The 17,843-nt window shown below is 54.8% G+C and overlaps 1 protein-coding gene and 1 pseudogene across 13 annotated transcripts in view; both read left to right on the top strand.

The window, feature by feature from the left end:
• TACC2 (transforming acidic coiled-coil containing protein 2) overlaps positions 1-17,843 on the top strand; it is a 179,725-nt gene that overhangs the window by 157,856 nt on the left and 4,026 nt on the right. For 6 of the 13 annotated variants that reach the window (XM_037059592.1, XM_037059591.1, XM_037059596.1 and 3 more), the window contains 8 exons: positions 638-727; positions 6,961-7,104; positions 7,526-7,602; positions 11,248-11,291; positions 13,752-13,760; positions 16,601-16,761; positions 16,959-17,065; positions 17,446-17,566. In XM_037059592.1, the coding sequence (XP_036915487.1) occupies positions 638-727; positions 6,961-7,104; positions 7,526-7,602; positions 11,248-11,291; positions 13,752-13,760; positions 16,601-16,761; positions 16,959-17,065; positions 17,446-17,566 (753 nt within the window). The remainder of the gene's footprint in view (positions 1-637; positions 728-6,960; positions 7,105-7,525; positions 7,603-11,247; positions 11,292-13,751; positions 13,761-16,600; positions 16,762-16,958; positions 17,066-17,445; positions 17,567-17,843) is intronic. The other 7 variants (XM_037059599.1, XM_037059602.1, XM_037059603.1 and 4 more) reach the window with 3 other exon arrangements.
• LOC118996325 (uncharacterized) lies at positions 8,812-8,914 on the top strand (annotated as a pseudogene).

The following is a 17,843-nucleotide window of genomic DNA, read 5'->3' as shown; positions in this document are numbered from 1 at the left end:
CCGTTGTGTTTCCATTTGGAACTGGGGCCCAGTCATTTTTCAGGAGTTCTGATAGCCCCGAAAGCAGTTTCTGTGATTTATTCATGGAAACAAGGGTCTTAGCTATTTGTATGTGTGCGGCTCTCAGACTCCCGGCGGGATAACATCTGGACTCGGTCCTGTATCTGGAAACGAGACAGTGACCTCCTCTGTGCTTTCAATTTGACAACTTAATTTGATATCCTCTAGACTACATTCAGAGCAAACCTGGAGGGATTGCTAACAGTTGTTCGGGAGATGCGAGTGCATTCGAGGAAATTGCCAACTTTACATTAAATGAGCAAAAAAGAAATCAGAGGAAAACGGCGCAGTAAAATTTTTTATTTCATTTAAAAAATCATTTCTCATTTGAATGCGTACTATTTCCTGATAGACATTCCAAAGGGTGATTTAAAAAAAAGAAGAAGAGAAAATTAAACCACTTATTTCATGATCTGCTGAGGTGTTCATTGTGAAAGAAAGGCAGAGCGTGTGTTCACCCGAGTACCTGTCATGACACATTCACGAGACACCGTCATTTCGTGGATGTGGACACATTTACGTCCTGTCTTGGTGCGTCTCCCTTGCGGCTCATGCCCCCCGCCCCCCACCCTGGCAGGAGGAGTTAGAGTTTGCCATCATGCGGATAGAAGCGCTGAAGCTGGCCAGGCAGATCGCCCTGGCTTCCCGCGGCCGCCAGGACGCCAAGGTACTGGTTTGCTGCCGCTGCGCCCCGCCCCTCGAGAATGGTGCGTGGTCCAGACGCTTCTCTGCTAACCTTCGGCCGGGCTGGCATTGCTGTTGGTGTTCGACAGTATCTAATTATCCAAAAAGCTGAATGCGTAACCCTTGCCTAAATCCACACTGAGCACATGTCTGAGACCCTATCTAACCCGGTATGAGAGACCCAGCAGGGACAGCAGGGCTGGCCGAATGGCAGAAAGGAGGAGCCAACGCACAGTCAGTGCGGACACAGGGGGTGGGAATCAGCGTGAGAGTGAGAGGTCCCCCCACCGGCCCCACCGAGTGAGGGGAGAGGTCCAGCTGGCTCAGACGAGAACCAACAGACCACCGCCACCTTGGAGGTCTTGTATTATTTCTGAAATTCGTTTCTCGTGGGAACAAAAATAATTTGCAGCTTTTCCGTTTTCTACAAGTTCCTATCTAGTTGTGCTGAGCCTGGGCTCCGGTTAATAGTGAATAGTAAGTGACAGCAAGACCGTCCCGAGACGTCCAGTGGCCCTTCAGCCAGGGTCAGAAGGACCACAGAAAAGCTGTCCTTTTCTGTGGAAGGCAGACGGCACATCCTTTAGGCTTCGGGTGCCACACGGTCTGTGCAGCTCTGCACCCTCGGTCGGGAGCAGCCGCAGGCAGTGCGTTGACGAGTGGCCGTGGCAGGCGGAGTGAGACCCTCTGTACGCCGGAGGGTGGCAGGCTGCTGGCAGTGCACCGCGGTTTGCCAAACTCCGCTCTGCAGGAGTGCATGTTCTTGACAGGGCATGCCTGTATCTTTTGCCTGGCTTCCAGGTGTGGGGTGGTTTTTTTTTTAACGGTTTGAATGAGTTGCTGAAGGCACGCAAAGCAGCATGTGGCCCTGCAAGGCTGAGCCCACCCCAAGCAGGGTGGCCCCGGGATCCTGGTGTGTCAGACCAGAGCTGGACCCAGCCTGCGCTGTGCCCCTGCCTGACCTGGTGGACCTCTCTGGGCCCCCATCGCTCCATCCGTGAGATGAGGCTGACCACAGCCAGCCCACAGGTTGCTGTGAGCACTGTAGGTGATGTGGAGAACACTACGGTGCCTGGCACACAGTAGGTGTGCGATAAAGGAGAACGGCTGCTACCTTTGCTTCTGTTACCTGATCAGACGCTCACAGTATCCCTCCCCAGTAGGCGGGTCCAAGTTCCATGTTACAGAGGGGGAAAGGAGCCGTGGAACCGGCCCAAGGCCTGGCAGTGACTTGCTGGCCTGGCAGGACCTGGAGCTCAGACTTCCAGGTGAGGCGCCTCGCTCGTCCACCTCAAACAGCAGCTTTCCTGGCAGTGGGGTCAGCGGTCTCTCCCATCCCTCGTCCTCGCACGGGATCAGGAGTTCGTCTGCTGCCTGTGCCCTGAGCACCCACTTGTGGTTTCCCTGGAGCTAGGGCAAAGGGGAGCAGAGACACCTCCTCGTGAAAGAAGGTGGTCACCCTGGGTGTCCAGACTGGACATAGTGGAACACAGGACCAGGGACAAGAGTATAAAAATAGATCACTGATGTCCTCCTCCTTGTTGCCAACCCATAAACTTGGGTTTAATTCCCATGCAAATGAGATCTTTAGAAAGCATTACACGGTGAGTCTTTTCCCCTGTTAGATTTATTTCTTGATGTCCTTGGGTAGCAGCTTAAAGGCAGAATGAATTGCTTAGTTTGGCCATTACAGATACAGTGTATTCCTGTTCCCGAGTTTGAGGCCAAATTGAGGATATTCTAATGCGTAGTTCAGATTGAGTAGCGAATGTTCTGGGGTGCCTGGTACCCCTGCTTCCCCCGCTCGAAGGCCACACGGGAGGTGGCAGGCAGTCCACCAACACTGGCCAGCAGCTGACTGCCTGCCAGTCACAGCCTGTTCTCAGACCATGTGTCCGGTTTTGATCCAGAAGATACTGCGGCACGAATGTACTGAGCGTGGGTGGGAGAGACGGCCCCCGCCTCCTCCTCGTGGGTTTCAGAAGGGCGTGCTCAGAAAAACATCCCCGGGGGGGGAGTGGGGGTGTCTGGGAATGGAAGGAGCATTTTTTTCTGCTATAGTAACTTGCACTTCTTTTGTAAGAAGCACATTGTCTAGTGACCTTGGCCCAGGGAGAGTAGGTGCCACTTCCTGACCCACCCAAAGGTGAGAGCCCTTTACCTGAACCCACGTACATTCCCAGGGGTTTCTGGTCATGGGTGCTCGCTGGCCCCTCCCTGCACCGGGACCTGTGGATCTGAATGGCCGCTGTGGATCTGATTGGCTCTTTTTTCTGCCCGTCTGTTTCAGTGCAGGGGACATGGCCCCGTCTTGCTGGCTGTATGGTCTACACAATGCAAGAATGGGCTCCTTTATTCCTTGGAATGAAGGAGTCACACTGAGGGGATGAAAGAGGGGGGTGATTTCTGGTTGTACCTCCAAGCAACTTCAATTTACATTTCCCTTTAGACAGGCAGCTGGTCCCAGCAGCCTTGGGGGGCCACAATGGGGTTCCTCCTGAGGGTCTGGGGTGTCCAACTGTGGCTCCTTAGTTCCATCCATTCACATGCTTCTGGTTGAACTGAGTTCAGTTTTGTCTTCCCAGGAGTGAATCTGACCAGGGTCGTGGCTGTGTGATTCGGCAGCCCTGAGTTTAACGCTGAACTGGGGAGACAGAACCTAAAAGTCCCATCTGAGTGGCTTTCCAATGGGTGCAGGGCGCACAGGGCAGGGAGTGGGGGTGGGAGGGGTTACTTTAATTTGTGTATTTAACAGATATTGGTAACAATCCCGAAAGCCATTGGCCCCTTTGGATGAAGGGGTCGAGACACCGAGAAGGAAGGGTGTGTCTGGGACATCTGGGAACAGAGACTCACGAGTGGCCAATGTCAGCGGCGGAGGAAGTTCTAGAAAGTTCTGTTCCCTTGCAACAGGCTGCATTGCAAGGGAAACGATAGTGGGTCCCAGTTTCCCTGCCCGTTCTGAGGAGGTGTGGTCATTACCTGTAGTGCGTGTTGAGAAGGACCGAGGCCATGTGTGGACTCGGGAGTGTCCAGCAGTGACTGGCGGTGGCTCCCACGGGAGGGCCTTCCTCATTTTGTCAGAGTTGAAAGGGGCAGCCCTGGGGTGAGGCCACTCTCCTGCCCAGCTGGGTGCCACGTGGCCCGAATACCTCCCCCCCCCAAACACCTAGCCTGTGTCCAGGCCCCATGCCCTTGGCTCAGCTTGCTGTGGTCTCCCTGCCTGGTTTCTGCTCCCAGCCCCCACCCCAGTGCCTTCCTCTCCCCGCTGCTCAGCCAGCCTGGCTCCTGGGGACAGAGAGCCTGCCTCAGTCGCAGAGGTGGCAGTTTTTCTCTGGGGCTTCGCAGCTGGGAATTGGCCACCTGAGTCCGGGTGAGAGACTGGGCCCCCAGCCCCTCACTGCAAGGCTAGAAGGACCCCAGATGTGAGGTCTGCAGAGCTGACTGGGTGACCGTGCCCCCAGGGAGCACGATTTGAGGGCATGGGTGAGGGGTTGGAAGTCAGTGCCATAGGCTCGTGCCCTCTGCGTCATGGCCATGTCACTCGTTAATTTGTGATTCTAGGAGCTTTTTGGCTCCTCTAAAGTAGCAAGTGGAGGATTACGTAAGAGAAACCAAGCTTATTGTAAATCCGATCTTAAAATATCAGTGGGAGACAAACCTATTACTTTTGGCTAAAAACAGGTCTTGGTCATGAGAGAAAAGCAGGGTGTATACCTTGAATTTCACTCCCATGCAGATAACTCTGGTACCAACTCCAACGGCGTCATCTGTCCCTTTACTGAAAACACCAGGTGGCCAAGATGAACAGGGACACAGAGTCACTGCAGTGGGCAGTGGCCTTTTGTGTTTCCTGAGAGAGCTGATTACTTTACTCCTTTTTCATTCCCTCCCTTGCTTTACAAAGGCAGCTTTGGGATGGTTGGTTCCTGCGTTGGTCAGATTTCCTTTCTGCCCAGCGTGGCGAAGCGAGCTTTAATTCACTTTCTCTCGCACTTCGAGAGCTGGTTGGTTCGGGGTCAGAATTCAAATCTTGGCCTGGGAAACCTTGGCCAAATCGCTCCAGCCCTCCATTTTTTTTTATCTTTGGAAGGACCAGGATTTCCATTTTGAAATTTTAACTGTTCTGGTTTTGTTCAAAGAACACATTATTTTACTTAAATAGTGATAGGAACCGTTTTTGCTCCTCTTTGGAATTTTGTGTTTACGAGCTTCACCCACAAACACAGACGATGAGTTTTGACATCGAGGCATATTTTTCTACTTGCTTCCTGAGAAGTTTCTTGCAGGTAGAACTTTGAAAACACTTCAAACAGCGAAGATTCTCCCCCTCACACAGCCGGAGAGGCTCTGCCCCAGCCAGTGGCTTTTTCCAGGAGGCCACCCCACCTGCTCCTGAGGGCTGTGGACCCGTGTTCTGGTCCAGCGTCCTGTCCCAGGCTTCTCTAGGGCCCGAGGCCAAAAAGCTTGAGGTGTCCCGTTTGAGATAGGAGCGTGTCTCTGGGGTCTGGTTGGACAAGGGCTGTGTGCTCCCCTCTCTGACCAGCCATCGACATTTGGGTCCCAGTGCTCAAGGCCAGGCAGGGGCAGTGAGACCCGAGGACAGGGCTCCCTCCCAGGACGACCCGAACCGTGTGTGGTTCACCGTGCATGCACACGACTAACCGGCCCTACCCCGGGAACCTCCAGTCCTATGCATTCAACTCCCACCCCAGTTCTCTCGGCCGTCTCAGGCTCCCTTTCCCAGATTCCGTGGCAGGGGAGGCATGCCTGTTCTCGTGAGCAAAGAGAAATTCTGCTCAGATGCCTGCAGGTGCACCCCCTTCCCAGTGCCTGATGGTTCTTTAATCTTTCTTACCTTCTGCCGTTTACAAGATGAGTCCTCACCATTCTTTCCCCAAATCACTATCTGTCTCCCACACCATTGTATTCTGTTCACCGTTCGCTTTTTCTCAGAAATTTCCTGAGGAAGAAGCAGTCAGTCCACCATGCCTGCCAGACCGACGCCGCTTAGCATGGCATTGGACGCTCGTAACCAGGCGGAGGTTGGCCTTGGCAGCCACAACAGCCAGGAGGTTGATGAATAGGACTGAGAGGGCGACGGGGAGGGTGCTCCTGGTGCCGTGGAACTAGACTGACACCCCGGTTGTGCTGGGCGGGGACACTCCTAACACCGCATTTCCAGTGTGTTGGCGATTGCTGAGCGTTTTGTGCGAAGGGTGGGGAAGGGAGCCGCAGACCCCTCCTCTGCCGAGGGAAGGCAGCGACTACAGTCGACAGTCAATTCGGGGCCAGTTAGAGGGGGCGGGGAGTCAAACTGCCTGTGCACGGCCTCATCCACAAATGTGGATCTTGTCCTTGATCCAGTTTTCAGTTTCCCCGCAGACACAACAGGCCGAAGGCCGGTAACGCCAACTGAACTCTTACCTCCGGGCGTCCGAAAACTGGCTTGTGGAAGGCAACGCCTGCGGGCCTGAAACTCTGTGTGAATCATAGGCTTTCACACAGAGCTCACCACATGCCCCTCCCCTGGGACTGGCATGCGGACTGTCTTATAAAAATGATCGGCTCTGCCCTGGCTGCTGTGGCTCAGTGGATTGAGCACTGGCCTGTGAACCAAAGTGTCACTGGTTGGATTCCTGGTCAGGGCACATGCCTGGGTTGCAGGCCAGATCCCCACTGGGAGGCACATGAGAGGCAACCACACATCGATGTTTCTCTTTCTCTTCCTTTCCCCCCTTCTCTAAAAATAAATAAATAAATATTTTTAAAAAATGATGGGCTCTGCTGTTACTCAGGACTAGGCAAGCGCAGGCTGGGATTCCACATCGCTCACATTGGGTTTTTATTTGGCAAGTGGAACCTGCAGGAGAACGTGACCTCGGTTCTTACACACTGGACCTAAATGCCTCAGCGGCCGATAAATGGCAGTGATAAGCAGGCACCAGACACGCTCGACTCCGAGGGCTGGGCGCGGGGGAGGCCCCCGCCATTAGCCCCTTTGTCCACCTGCCCAGGTGCAAAATGATCGATTTCCATAGATTGTGTCCGCCATCCCCCCATTCATTAGTCTTAGCATTTTCTCATGCTTTGGATGTTCTCTGTTTCCAAACCATACAACCGACCCATTCATGAGGGGATGAATGCGATCCTCTTTGTCATATGATGGATGGTAACTTCTTTGTTTTTTTTTTTTAATTAAAAACCATTCTGCAGAGAGAAGCTGCTCACCCAACAGATGTCTCCATCTCCAAAACAGCCCTGTACTCGCGCATCGGGACCACCGAGGTGGAGAAACCCCCAGGCCTCCTGTTCCAGCAGCCCGACCTGGACTCCGCCCTGCAGGTCGCCAGAGCCGAGGTATGGCGGCGCGAGTGTGGCCCGGGCAAGGCCACGGCCAGCTCGGGCTGCCTGGGGAAAAGCTGCTGTGTCTGCCACGTGTAAATAAATATATATACCCACGTCCATCTTTGGACACGGACGTTCTCCTGTGACCACCGCTGGCATGGACGGGTGGCAAACTGGGGGTTTTGACCTTCTGGACACAATTGTTCAAGGAGTGTTTATGGTCTTTTAGTTGCTGCCCAATGGCATTGTGAAGGCCTGATGTCTGGCTTGTTTCTCTCTCACGCTCCGTGAAGTTCTCTGAATGCAATGATTGCTTGCTGTCGGGGATATTGACTCCACATTTGTTTACTGTCCCCTTGGCTCGGTCAGTGAATCGCTCTGGTCTGAATTCACTCACTGGGGCCAACCTTTCTCTTCTTCTCGCTGGAGCTAGGTCCTGACCAAGGAGAGAGAGGTGTCCGAGTGGAAAGAGAAGTATGAAGAAAGCCGGCGGGAAGTGATGGAGATGAGGTCAGTGTGGTGCTCGGGCCCTGCACCCATGGTCACGCATGGGGCTGGTGTGGCCCACAAGTAGCGTCTTGTGTAGAAGTGATCTGTTCTTTATTACTAAGGTTCACATTTTCACAAAAGTGTTGTTACTGTTCTACTACTATTAGAATACCGTGCGCGTGGGTTAAATACTGCAATAAATATACATTCAGTGAAGAAACAGATCTCTTTCCCGGCCGGCCTCCAGCTCCACGCCCCCCAGGTGTCTGCCGGGCACCATTTCTGGTGACTTCTTCCAAAACTGTTCCATTGCTGTTGGCAGGTGTGCACAAAGACGCTCCTTTTTCCTTCAAAGGTGGAGATATCTGTTCTTCTACACTCTTTTGTAACTTGGCATGTCTTGGACACTTTCGCCACATCTCTGCCTCATTGTTTATTGCTCGATCGTCCTCATGTGGTTATGACATAATCAGTTTCACTAGTCCCAGTGGGTGAACATTTAGGTTTTCTCCCGAATTTCATTCGAATGATTTATTTTTGGTTGCTGCCTTTGTAATAGATGTGTGATAGCTACCATGTTAATATGCATGTTGATACCATGTTAATGGTGCCTGCCACGTGCCACGAGTGGCCCGAGTTGCTCGGTCTCTGTTTCTACCTGTGGCCGTCAGAAGGACTGTCGGCTCTGCTTGACAGCAGAGGGCTCTGCGAGATGAGGCTGCTTGCCCCCCCCCCCCCCGGTCCTGGAGCTTCTGGTTAGAAGAACATGAATTTGAACTCACCTTTCTGACTCCACAACCCAAACTCTTTCTGCTGCACCCATTAGTGGCCCACCCCGCCTTGTTCTCACTTCTGCTGCCCCCGTCCCCTTTATTTCCTTCCTGCATCTCTTGTCCTCCTAGAACCTGAGAAACCGTCTTTGGGGCTAGCATTTGCCCTGGGATGTCCCGGCCGAGGAAGCACGGTGCACGTGTTCTCCCTGCCTGCCTTCCGCTCAGGCTGGGTCGCCTCTTGGGTTTTCCTCCAGTTGCAAGAGAAGGTGTGGGTCACAGCACCATCCGTTTAACAAGGCAGGTCTGCTGCACCAAAAATCCGTGGTAGGGTTCCTTTTTCCTCAAAGTTGGGAATAAGGGAATGGATGAATTTATAGAAATTGGCTGAAGAATTAGTACCTTCAAAGGGCATCTCACTGTGATAGCAGGTGTTAATTTATTATCAAAATCAGTTGCAATCGCTTCTCGGCCTTTTGGCTAAGATCAAGTGTAGTATCTGTTCTTATCAGTTTAAAATCAGTTGCATATTAAGTAGCAAGTAAACTGGGTAATCACGTCCTGTTTCCTGGATCAAGTACCGTATTTTTTGGGCTATAAGATGCGTGCCCCTCCCCCTAGTTTGGAAGGAATAATGGTTGTTAACGCTGCTGTTGAGTTCTGTTTACATTGATATTGGTGAAATGTTAAAGTATTTATGTTATTAAATATTTCGCCACATTTTTTGCTTCAAAATTTTTTTCCTGTTTTCCTCCTCTAAAACCTAGGTGTGTCTTTATGGTCCGAAAATACAGTAATTAATATCTTCCTAAAAATTCTGAGTATATTCTTTAGGCCAAGGCTTTCGGGACCACTCCCGGAAGGTAGTGTTAATGTGCCAGTTCACATTCAGACTGAGGCCCTGCGTCACTTTTATATCACTTTCTTCTTCTTTTTGGGTTTTTTTGGGGGCGGGGGGTTGGTGGGAGTTGTGGGGAGAGAACAGGTGGCTTTAGTTTTCTGCCTGCACTGAAATGAAGCAGAGCATACAGGGAAGGCTGGAAGGTCCCCAGCTCCTCTCGTCTCCTGGGGGGAGTTGTACTTACAGGTACCCCCTGGTGTGATGGCATCTCCCACGTCCCCGCCGGTGCAGCCGCATTGGTGTCTGGTGGCCCCAGTGCCAGCCCTGTCACCCTCTGGACCCAGAGCAGGTGGAAGTCAGGCCCTGCTTTCTCCCTGCTTCCTCCCTGCTTCCGGGCCTGTGACTTGACTCTGCCTCACTTCTGTCATCTGTGAAAGGGGATGAATCCTGGTGCCTCGAGGCAAAAGCCGCCAGACCCAATGCCTGGGTTCGAATCCCCGCTCTGCCATTTCGTAGGGCTGGGCTCTTGCAGAGGTCCCTGCAGGACGCTGTGCCTTAGCACCCTGACAGCAGTTCTGGGGACAGGGAGGGCACGGCCTCGTGGAGCCACTGTGAAGATGGGGCAAAAATACAGCACGGCTGAGCGGCATCAGGTCCCCGGTCCCCAAGCAGTTCTGAGAGGACACGTCCCTCACCTGCCCTGGGCCAGCCTGTGTCCACGGGGGTGATGGTTCTGATGGTACAGCTGTGGAGATCCATCACCAGTTTCTGGTTCTGGGATGCAAAGAGGTGTCCACGTTCCGTCACAGAAAACACAGAAGGCTTCTGGGTGGGGTGAGGAAGAACCCAAGTGGCCTCCTGTCACAGTCACCCTTCCCGTTGTGGGTCTGCCCCAGGCAGAGGCTCCGGCCCAGGGGCCTTGGTCGAAAAGCCAGGGGCAGACCCCCAGCAGCTGTGAGACCTTCGGCGATGGCCCTCTGCTTTTCTTACCCCTTGTAACCTCATGTAATTCTCCACGGCCCCGAAATTGAGAACCAAGGCTCCTGCTCCCTGTGCTGGGACCAAGCGGAGCCCCCAGGGCCTGTGATCAGCTGGTCTGAGTCGGGGGAGGGGAGGGTCAGCTGGAACCAGGGCATCGGGTCTGTGGGTGGTTAGCAGCTCCTGGTTCCCTATGGAGAATAATTCTTGGATAATGTAGGTGAAACCCTCAAGTCTTTTTCAAGAGGCTCCTTCCGGAAGGTTGGCTTGGGAGGAGGGGCTTCTTCACCCCTGGGTCCTCCCACCTGCGGGCGGCAGTGAGTGGTCTCACATGCAAGGGATCTTAGTGCTTTTTTGTATCATCTGTTTATCACCACTGTCCACGAAGTGCTGCTCTTTCCTCCGCCTGCCCCTCCCCACCAAACACGGGTGACTAAGAAATGGCTGTGGCCTTGAGCAGCTTCCACTCACATGCTGTGGTCCCTCCACTTGTATTCGATGAGATGCAGAAAGAAGAGTCAGATAAAATGTTAGGGAGCTTGAAGAAGAAATCAGGGAAAGCTTCCTGGAAGAGAAAGCATTTGCATTGGGCCTCGAGAAACGAAGAGACTGTGAAAGGTACAAGTAGAGAAGGACGTGAACAACACGGGCAAGGGCGCGGAGGTGACAAGGTCCAGAGCAAACTAGAAATCATCTGTTCTCACTGAACCACTGTGTCCGTGAGGTGGTGTGGCAGGAGGTGAGGCTGATGAGGAAGAGTGGGCCTGGGTTGTGGAAGGCTGGATGGTCAGGCTAAAGGTTTGGCTTTATTTTTTTCTTAGGTAGTGAGGGGACATTGAAGGTTTTGCACAGAAGGTGGCGTGTCCAGAGCTGTGCACTAGGAAGATGCACCTACCTGGGTGTGCAAGGAGAGGGCTGAGATCGGAGGTGGCTCTGGGGTGTGCCACCCAGGACAGATAAGGCTTGTCCTCTTGACCTGGCATCGGTTAGGCTGTGGACGCCTGGCACATGGGCCCTGTGGGAAACTAAAGGCCATTCTGTTGTCACGGTCCCAACGTGTTTTCACTTCTCTTACAGGAAAATAGTGGCCGAGTACGAGAAGACCATCGCGCAGATGATAGGTGAGTGCCACACCTGGCGAGGCTCAGGCCTGCCCTGAGGTTTCCAGACTATGGGGAGGGGTCCTCTTGGATGCCTGTTAGACCCTGCGGTCCGTGCCCCCAGGTTGGAGAGCCAGGGGACCTCCGGGAAACGCCTGCTCGGATGTCCCTGACGGCCACCTCAGTGGCCTGGCCAGGACTGCCCACCCATTGGGGAAACGGAAGGGGGCTGGTTCCTGGGACGTTCGGGGCCTGTTTTGCTCATTGGAGAGACTAGCACTCAAATCCCTAAACCCTGAAGTAGTTTAGACGTAGGTGACGAAACACCCCACTCGGCCTGCACACCCAAGTCTAGGACAAGGACAGCGGAGCTGTGGCCGTCCAGCCGGGCGCCCCTGCTTCCCTTGTGATGTGGCAGACCCTGTCACCTGACCCCAGCCGCCACCTTCTCGCTGAGCTCGGACGTGGCTCAGAGGCCATCTCAACGTGCCATCGTGGCACCCAGTACTGCCAGATGGCTTCGGCCTGCAGGGAAACAGCCCCTCGGTGACGAATTCGATGCATCTAATCCGTCGCTTTTTAAAAAAATAATGAGCAAAGATCTTGCAGAAGTTCTTAAGCCCAAGTTTTAACACTGATGATCGCTTTTCAAAGAGGATGTTAGGACTCCAGAGGGGGAGTGTTTGTTTATCTGTCTATTCATTCACTTAGCTCCACGATACCAGTTATTTAAAGGCCCTTCCTCCAAAGGACACACGGAGTAAAAACGCCAGCTCTCCGCCAGCCACAGCTTCTGTGGACCAAGTTCCACTCTGCTGGCAGATGACCCTCTGTCTCAAACACTGGGGTGCGTGTCATGCCACCCCTGCAGCTGCCCCCAAGATTCATGGGAGAGCAGCCTTGGGAATGAGGAGGAGGCTGCCAGCTGGGTGCCTTCCTTTCAAAGGAGCTTTAGTTTTGATTTGTTACGATAAAGGCCATTTCTCCCTGAGCTCGGCAGGGAAGCCCGTTCGCGTGTTTGTGTGGATCAGCGGCATGGCGCCTGTTTTCTATCAAATCAAAACCTCTTTATTAAATTGGTAGAAGAATTTACGAATACGTATGGATGAGATAAAGAACAAAACTCTTGGCATGGAAAATGCTGGTGAAAGTGCCTGGGACGAAGGATTTATGTCTTCTAATACACGGTGTTTGGCAAGCCCAACGCAGCCTTCCGGCCTCCTGGAGTCTGGGGACGTGAACACACCACTCAGACCGACAGTGGCTTGTCTGGAAGCGCCCGTCTGCGCCCCAGAGTCATACCTTTCTGTTTTTCTCTGGGCCATGACGTTTAGGCCAATATTGAACTTGGGGTAAGAGGCCGGGAGCTGTTGCTGCCGGGAGGGGCTGCCCTGAGCCGTCATCTCTATCGCTCGGCCGGCAGTTTTGATGTAAGACATTCCCTCTTGGAAACCCAAAGAGTGAGACTCTCCGGAGGGGCGTCGATGGCCTGTCCTTGAGGTGACCAGACGAGTCAGCTCTGGTGCTTTCCGGGCAGCATATTCACAGCTGAGAGTAGTTAGAACAGCAGGTTCGATTCGAGATGATCTGAGGAATGGCCGAACCCTGATCCCAGGGGTTACGGCCACTCCCAGCCCACACCTGTTCCCCCCGGTACCTCTCTCCCCTCTCCCTCCCCCTGCCCAGAAGAGCTGGTATGTTTGGTCCAGGGTTCCTTCCTTCAGCAGCCATGGGCTCCCCCCTTTGGAGCACTTTCTCTGGGTGGGCGGGTCCCTCTGTACCAGTTCCTCATCCCCTGGCCTCACGCATCCCTTTCCTATCCCTCCATCATCCACTCTTCCAGAGCTGACCTCACCAGAAAGGTGGCCTATCTGTGGTTGCCCTCTGTGCATCACTGCCACAGGTCACTCACTGATCAGGGCCACCGTAGATGTTGGGGTCCTTGTGTCCTTATAGAAGACCGAGGATTCAGGCTAAGGCATGGCTGGGACTCACCGTGGCCGTGGGTGGGCCATGAGTCCCTGTGGGGAGGTCACACATCCGTATGTCTCATCGGGATTCCGTATCTGTCTTCTAAGTTCGTTCACCTAACCAGCATTCCTTGAGGAAGGGGAATCTGGCCCAGAGAGCGTGGCCTTTCGGGACCAAGGGGACTAGAACAGCATGTTGAAGTTCCTACCAGTTCCCACCCACCTGCACTAGCCCTTCCTGGCTCCGTGGCTTTGGTTTAACCGTCACCGACACGCCACACCGGCGTGACGTCTGCCTGCCATCACTGTCCCTTCTCACCCCATGTTCCTAAAGAGAACTCCTTCAGTTCGAATTCTGAACATGGAGAACTCAGAATAGAAAGAGCCCGCGCTTTCCACGTTGCAGGCGGTCGCTTTCGGGGTTTTGTTCTGCTTTCCTAACAACTGCCCTGATTATCTGTTTTGCTTCCATTTTCCGTTGCTTCTTCCCCTTCGCTTGCAAAACAAACAGGCAAGCCCGGTAAGTAAATGCTTTTCACCTAATTTGACACCTGCCCTTTGCAACCTTTGTTTGTTCCGTTTGCTTTTCTGTTTTTGTTACTTTCGCTTTTGTGCTGTTGGCTGTATCCCCATGTGGTTGTTTTTCCTGAAAACATCAGAAAAATCTCCAGGGGCATCAATGTGTTGTTAAGTCTGGAGCCTGTTGGGTTTGGGGCTGAGTTCCTGTAATTGACAAAAAGATTTGTGAAGCCTTCTCCACTCCTGGGCTCCTCGGTCTCCCTGGAGCTTGGAAAGTCTATTTTTACCAGGGTGGTGCTGGGGGGAGAGGAAGCCTGAGGCAGACGGAGTCTCCGATCCAGGAAATCAGAGGGACCCTGCTTGATAAATGGCCCCTTTGCAAGCCAAGTGAAATGTATACACGTCCTCACGCCGGCCCAGAGCAGGCTTTGTGCAGCGGGCTGAGAACTGGGGAAGTGGCTCAGCTTCAAAGAATGAGAAGCATTCGGCTCCTGTTGGGCCAGTGAAACGCCCTCTCTTTCGGGCGCCACTGTGCAGCCGGCAGGGGCTGGTGGTTCTGTTCTTGCCCTGAGTGAAGCTCCGCTTTGGTGGGTGGGTCACTGTGACCTGACCTCACGCCAGCTCCTTGCAGCCAACGATGCCGTTGATGACGGGCCACTGACCCCAGTTCTCACTGTGTGTTGGAGGCCTTATACACATTTTCTTGTTCACTCTTCCCCCAAACGCCATGAGATCAGGGCTGGGGTCCCGGTTTCCGGGAAGGAGGCTGGGACAGAGGTTTGACACCCTGCCCCAGGTCACACAGCTGGGCGGCACCAGAGCCAGGACTTGAGCGTGGACCCTCAGACTCTGGCACTGGGTTCTCCCCGCCCTGGTCCCAGTGGCACCGGGGGCTCTGAGAGGCAGGGTCGGAGGGGTCATCGGCATCTCCCAGGCCTGTCCTTCTCCCAGTGTGCTCCATGCACCTGGAGCCACAGACAGGTGTTCTCAGCCCTCCCCCAGACCTACTGAACCTGGACCCACCGGGCCGGGGGAAGGGCTGCACCAGCCTGCGTTTGAACAAAGCCCCCTTGATCGGGACCCCTGCTCGGGTGGGAGGACTCCTTCTTTGGGAAATGAGACCCTAGGACCCTGACAGGCGGGACTTTTGAGCAAGTCCGTGATAGGACTAGAGCTGTGGCCGCTGCTCCACACTCCTCTGCACGCCACACACACGAGTGTGCTAACTGTGAGTCTGTTGGGAATCCAAGGGAAAGGAGCCCAAAGCAGTGTCTCCCCGCTGTGAGGGAGCTGCTTCCTTCTAGGCCTGTCTTTCAGAGGCCTGTACACACGTGTGGGTCCGAGCACGGCTGTGGGGTTGGGCCTGACTCTGCAGCTGCCACAGTGGCCCAGTGGCATAGCCTCTCGGACCCCATTCACCTGCCGTGAGTGGAGATTAGAAACCTGCCTGAGGCTGTGACCAGGTGTCACATTTGCTCACTGCTTGGGGGTGTGTTCACCTGTGCTGTGAGCCAGGCACTGCCCTGGGCCCTGGGATGAAGCAGTGGACAAAACCAACTCGGGGTCCTCCAGTAGACACGCACGTGGGCATACTCATGCACACGTGTGTGATGTAAGGAGGAGGAGTGGCCACTGCTGGGAAGAGAATACAGGACGAGAGAGTGGAGAGGAGGCATTTCCCACAGGTGTCCAGGGAAGGGGCCTCTGGGGAGGTGACCTGGGATCAGAGACCTGGGGGAGGACAGGGCCCGGCATCTCTGTGGCCCGTGTTCCTGGCAAAGGACAGCAGCCCTGCGCCCTGGGGGCGGGGAGGGCAGGGCCAAGGGCCTAGTGTCGGGGAAGGAGTGGGGCTCTGTTCCCTGGCCAGGGGTGGAGGGGAGGCGCCAGGGGGTGCTCAGTAGGAGGGAGGAGACTGGTGGGATTTCTGGAAGCTCAGTCTGGCACTGGGTGCCGGCGTGGGAGCGTTAAGTAAAGAGAACGGCATAGGCCAGCAGCATGTGGAGGCCGTTCCCCCACAGCAGGCAGACCGCCCCGGGCGACCCGGGCCCAGAGGGACAGGTCTGAGTGGGGGCCATCACCAAAGTAGACCGATCACAACAGATGGCTCCTGGCCCACCCGGACCAGTACTGGGTCAGCAGACAATGAGCACCGTGCACCCCGGCAGCTGTGTTATGTAGCGTGGTCAGAGAAAGCCTTTTGTACAAGTCTGGGGCGTTTTCTACAGTGTTTGTGCAGAATGTTAGTTTGTGATGGCCCAGAAACACGGGGTTGGGGGCAGGGCAGTCCCACTCACCAGGACCAGCCACTCGGAACTGGGCTAGAGCTAAATTCTTTTGTACGTAACTGAGAGACTCATATTTGACAGAAGCAGCTCCATGGGATGTTTCAAGGGTGAAGAAGACTTTCTTTTCTCAGTGACCATCTCTTGACCTTGACACTACTTAGGAAGACCAGCCCCTCACAACCCAGACGACAGGACCTTGTCCCTTTGCCCAACACAAAACCCAGCAGCAATGTTTTCTTTTCACCCATGGGTCTGTTTGTTGGCCGTCAACCACCACGTGGAGCCGCTGGGGTCTCCAGTGTAGTCGATTTTTATGGGGCTGCACTGGTCAGGTCACAACAGTGGCTAATGTCCACCCCACCTACTACTGCGCAGGTCCAGGCCTGGGATGCGCGGGCCACGGGGTTCATTCCTTTAGACGAAGAACCTGGGTGGGCTCAAGGGACAGGTCTCTCCCAGGTCTGAGGTGCGCACAGGTCCGGCTGTGGCCTTGCCGGCCCAGGACCGGGATCAGATTCCGCGGGCCCCATGGCCTTGTGCCTGTGTCTCCCGCCAGAGGACGAGCAAAGGGAGAAGTCGGTCTCCCACCAGGCGGTCCAGCAGCTGGTTCTGGAGAAGGAGCAGGCCCTGGCTGACCTGAACTCCGTGGAGAAATCTCTGGCGGACCTCTTCAGGAGGTACGAGAAGATGAAAGAGGTCCTGGAGGGCTTCCGCAAGGTGCGTCTGTGTCGGGAACACGTGGGGTGGGGGAGGTGGGCCTGGCAGGGGGTTGGCTGGGCTTCTGAAGGCCGTCCTCACAGGCTGGGCAGTCAGACTCGGCCGTCTGGGTGACACCCTCATCAGGGGGTTCTTGGGGTGCCCAGCAGCCCTCGCGTTTCTCCTGTGGGCTCCACCCCTGACCTCTGTTGTGTCAGAATGAAGACGTGCTGAAGAAGTGTGCTCAGGAGTACCTGTCCCGAGTGAAGAAGGAGGAGCAGAGGTACCAGGCCCTGAAGGTGCACGCGGAGGAGAAGCTGGACAGGTAACAGCCGGCGCTGCTCCCGGGCTGGCCCGAAGCTCCAACGGCACCCCTGACGTGGGCCTGGGGACCGTGTGCGGTTTTGTTTTGTTTTTTTTTTCTGGTACAGTTCAGTATGGTTTGGGATAGGACTGCACTCAGTTCAAGTGCATTTTGGTCAGTGGAGACTGCATGTTGTAATTTCCATGGCAACCGCTCAGAGCACCTCAGCATCGTGAGACTGGGGTTCAGGATGGGGGTTCTTGTGAGCGCCTCTGCTGGGTCTCCGTTGGGGGGTGCTGGAGCCAGGCCCTGCCCCCTGCCCTGAGCTGGGAGGAGGAAGGCGGGATACGTCTACACAGAAGGGCGATGATTTCTGAGTCCCCCGCCCCTCATTCCCACAGGGCCAACGCTGAGATCGCCCAGGTCCGGGGCAAGGCCCTGCAGGAGCAGGCTGCCTACCAGGCCAGCCTGCGGAAGGAGCAGCTGCGGGTGGATGCCCTGGAGAGGACACTGGAGCAGAAGGTACGGGCCGGGGGCGGTGGCCTCCATGCAGACAGGCTGGCCAGACCCTCAGGTGGGCCGAGGCTGGGCTCACACTGCGGCACTCCCAGGGCGCGTTGGGGCTCCAGGGGTCTACCCCTGCTGTCTCCAGGAAGAGCCAGCTTCGTCCCGCCCTCAGACCAGCCTCTTTCCTGCTTTTCTGGGAATAGGTCTCTGCTTGGGTGTTCGTTGCTGGTTTTCATTCCTTTTCAACATTTATTTAGTTGTCGAATATTTAAGCACCTACATTGTACTGTAA

Source organism: Sturnira hondurensis, unplaced genomic scaffold (assembly GCF_014824575.4).
Source record: "Sturnira hondurensis isolate 20B ecotype Veracruz unplaced genomic scaffold, ASM1482457v3 Scaffold0011253, whole genome shotgun sequence".
Taxonomy (NCBI): domain Eukaryota; kingdom Metazoa; phylum Chordata; class Mammalia; order Chiroptera; family Phyllostomidae; genus Sturnira; species Sturnira hondurensis.
Note: the sequence above shows the minus strand (reverse complement) of the source record. Positions and strands in the feature narration are given on the sequence as shown.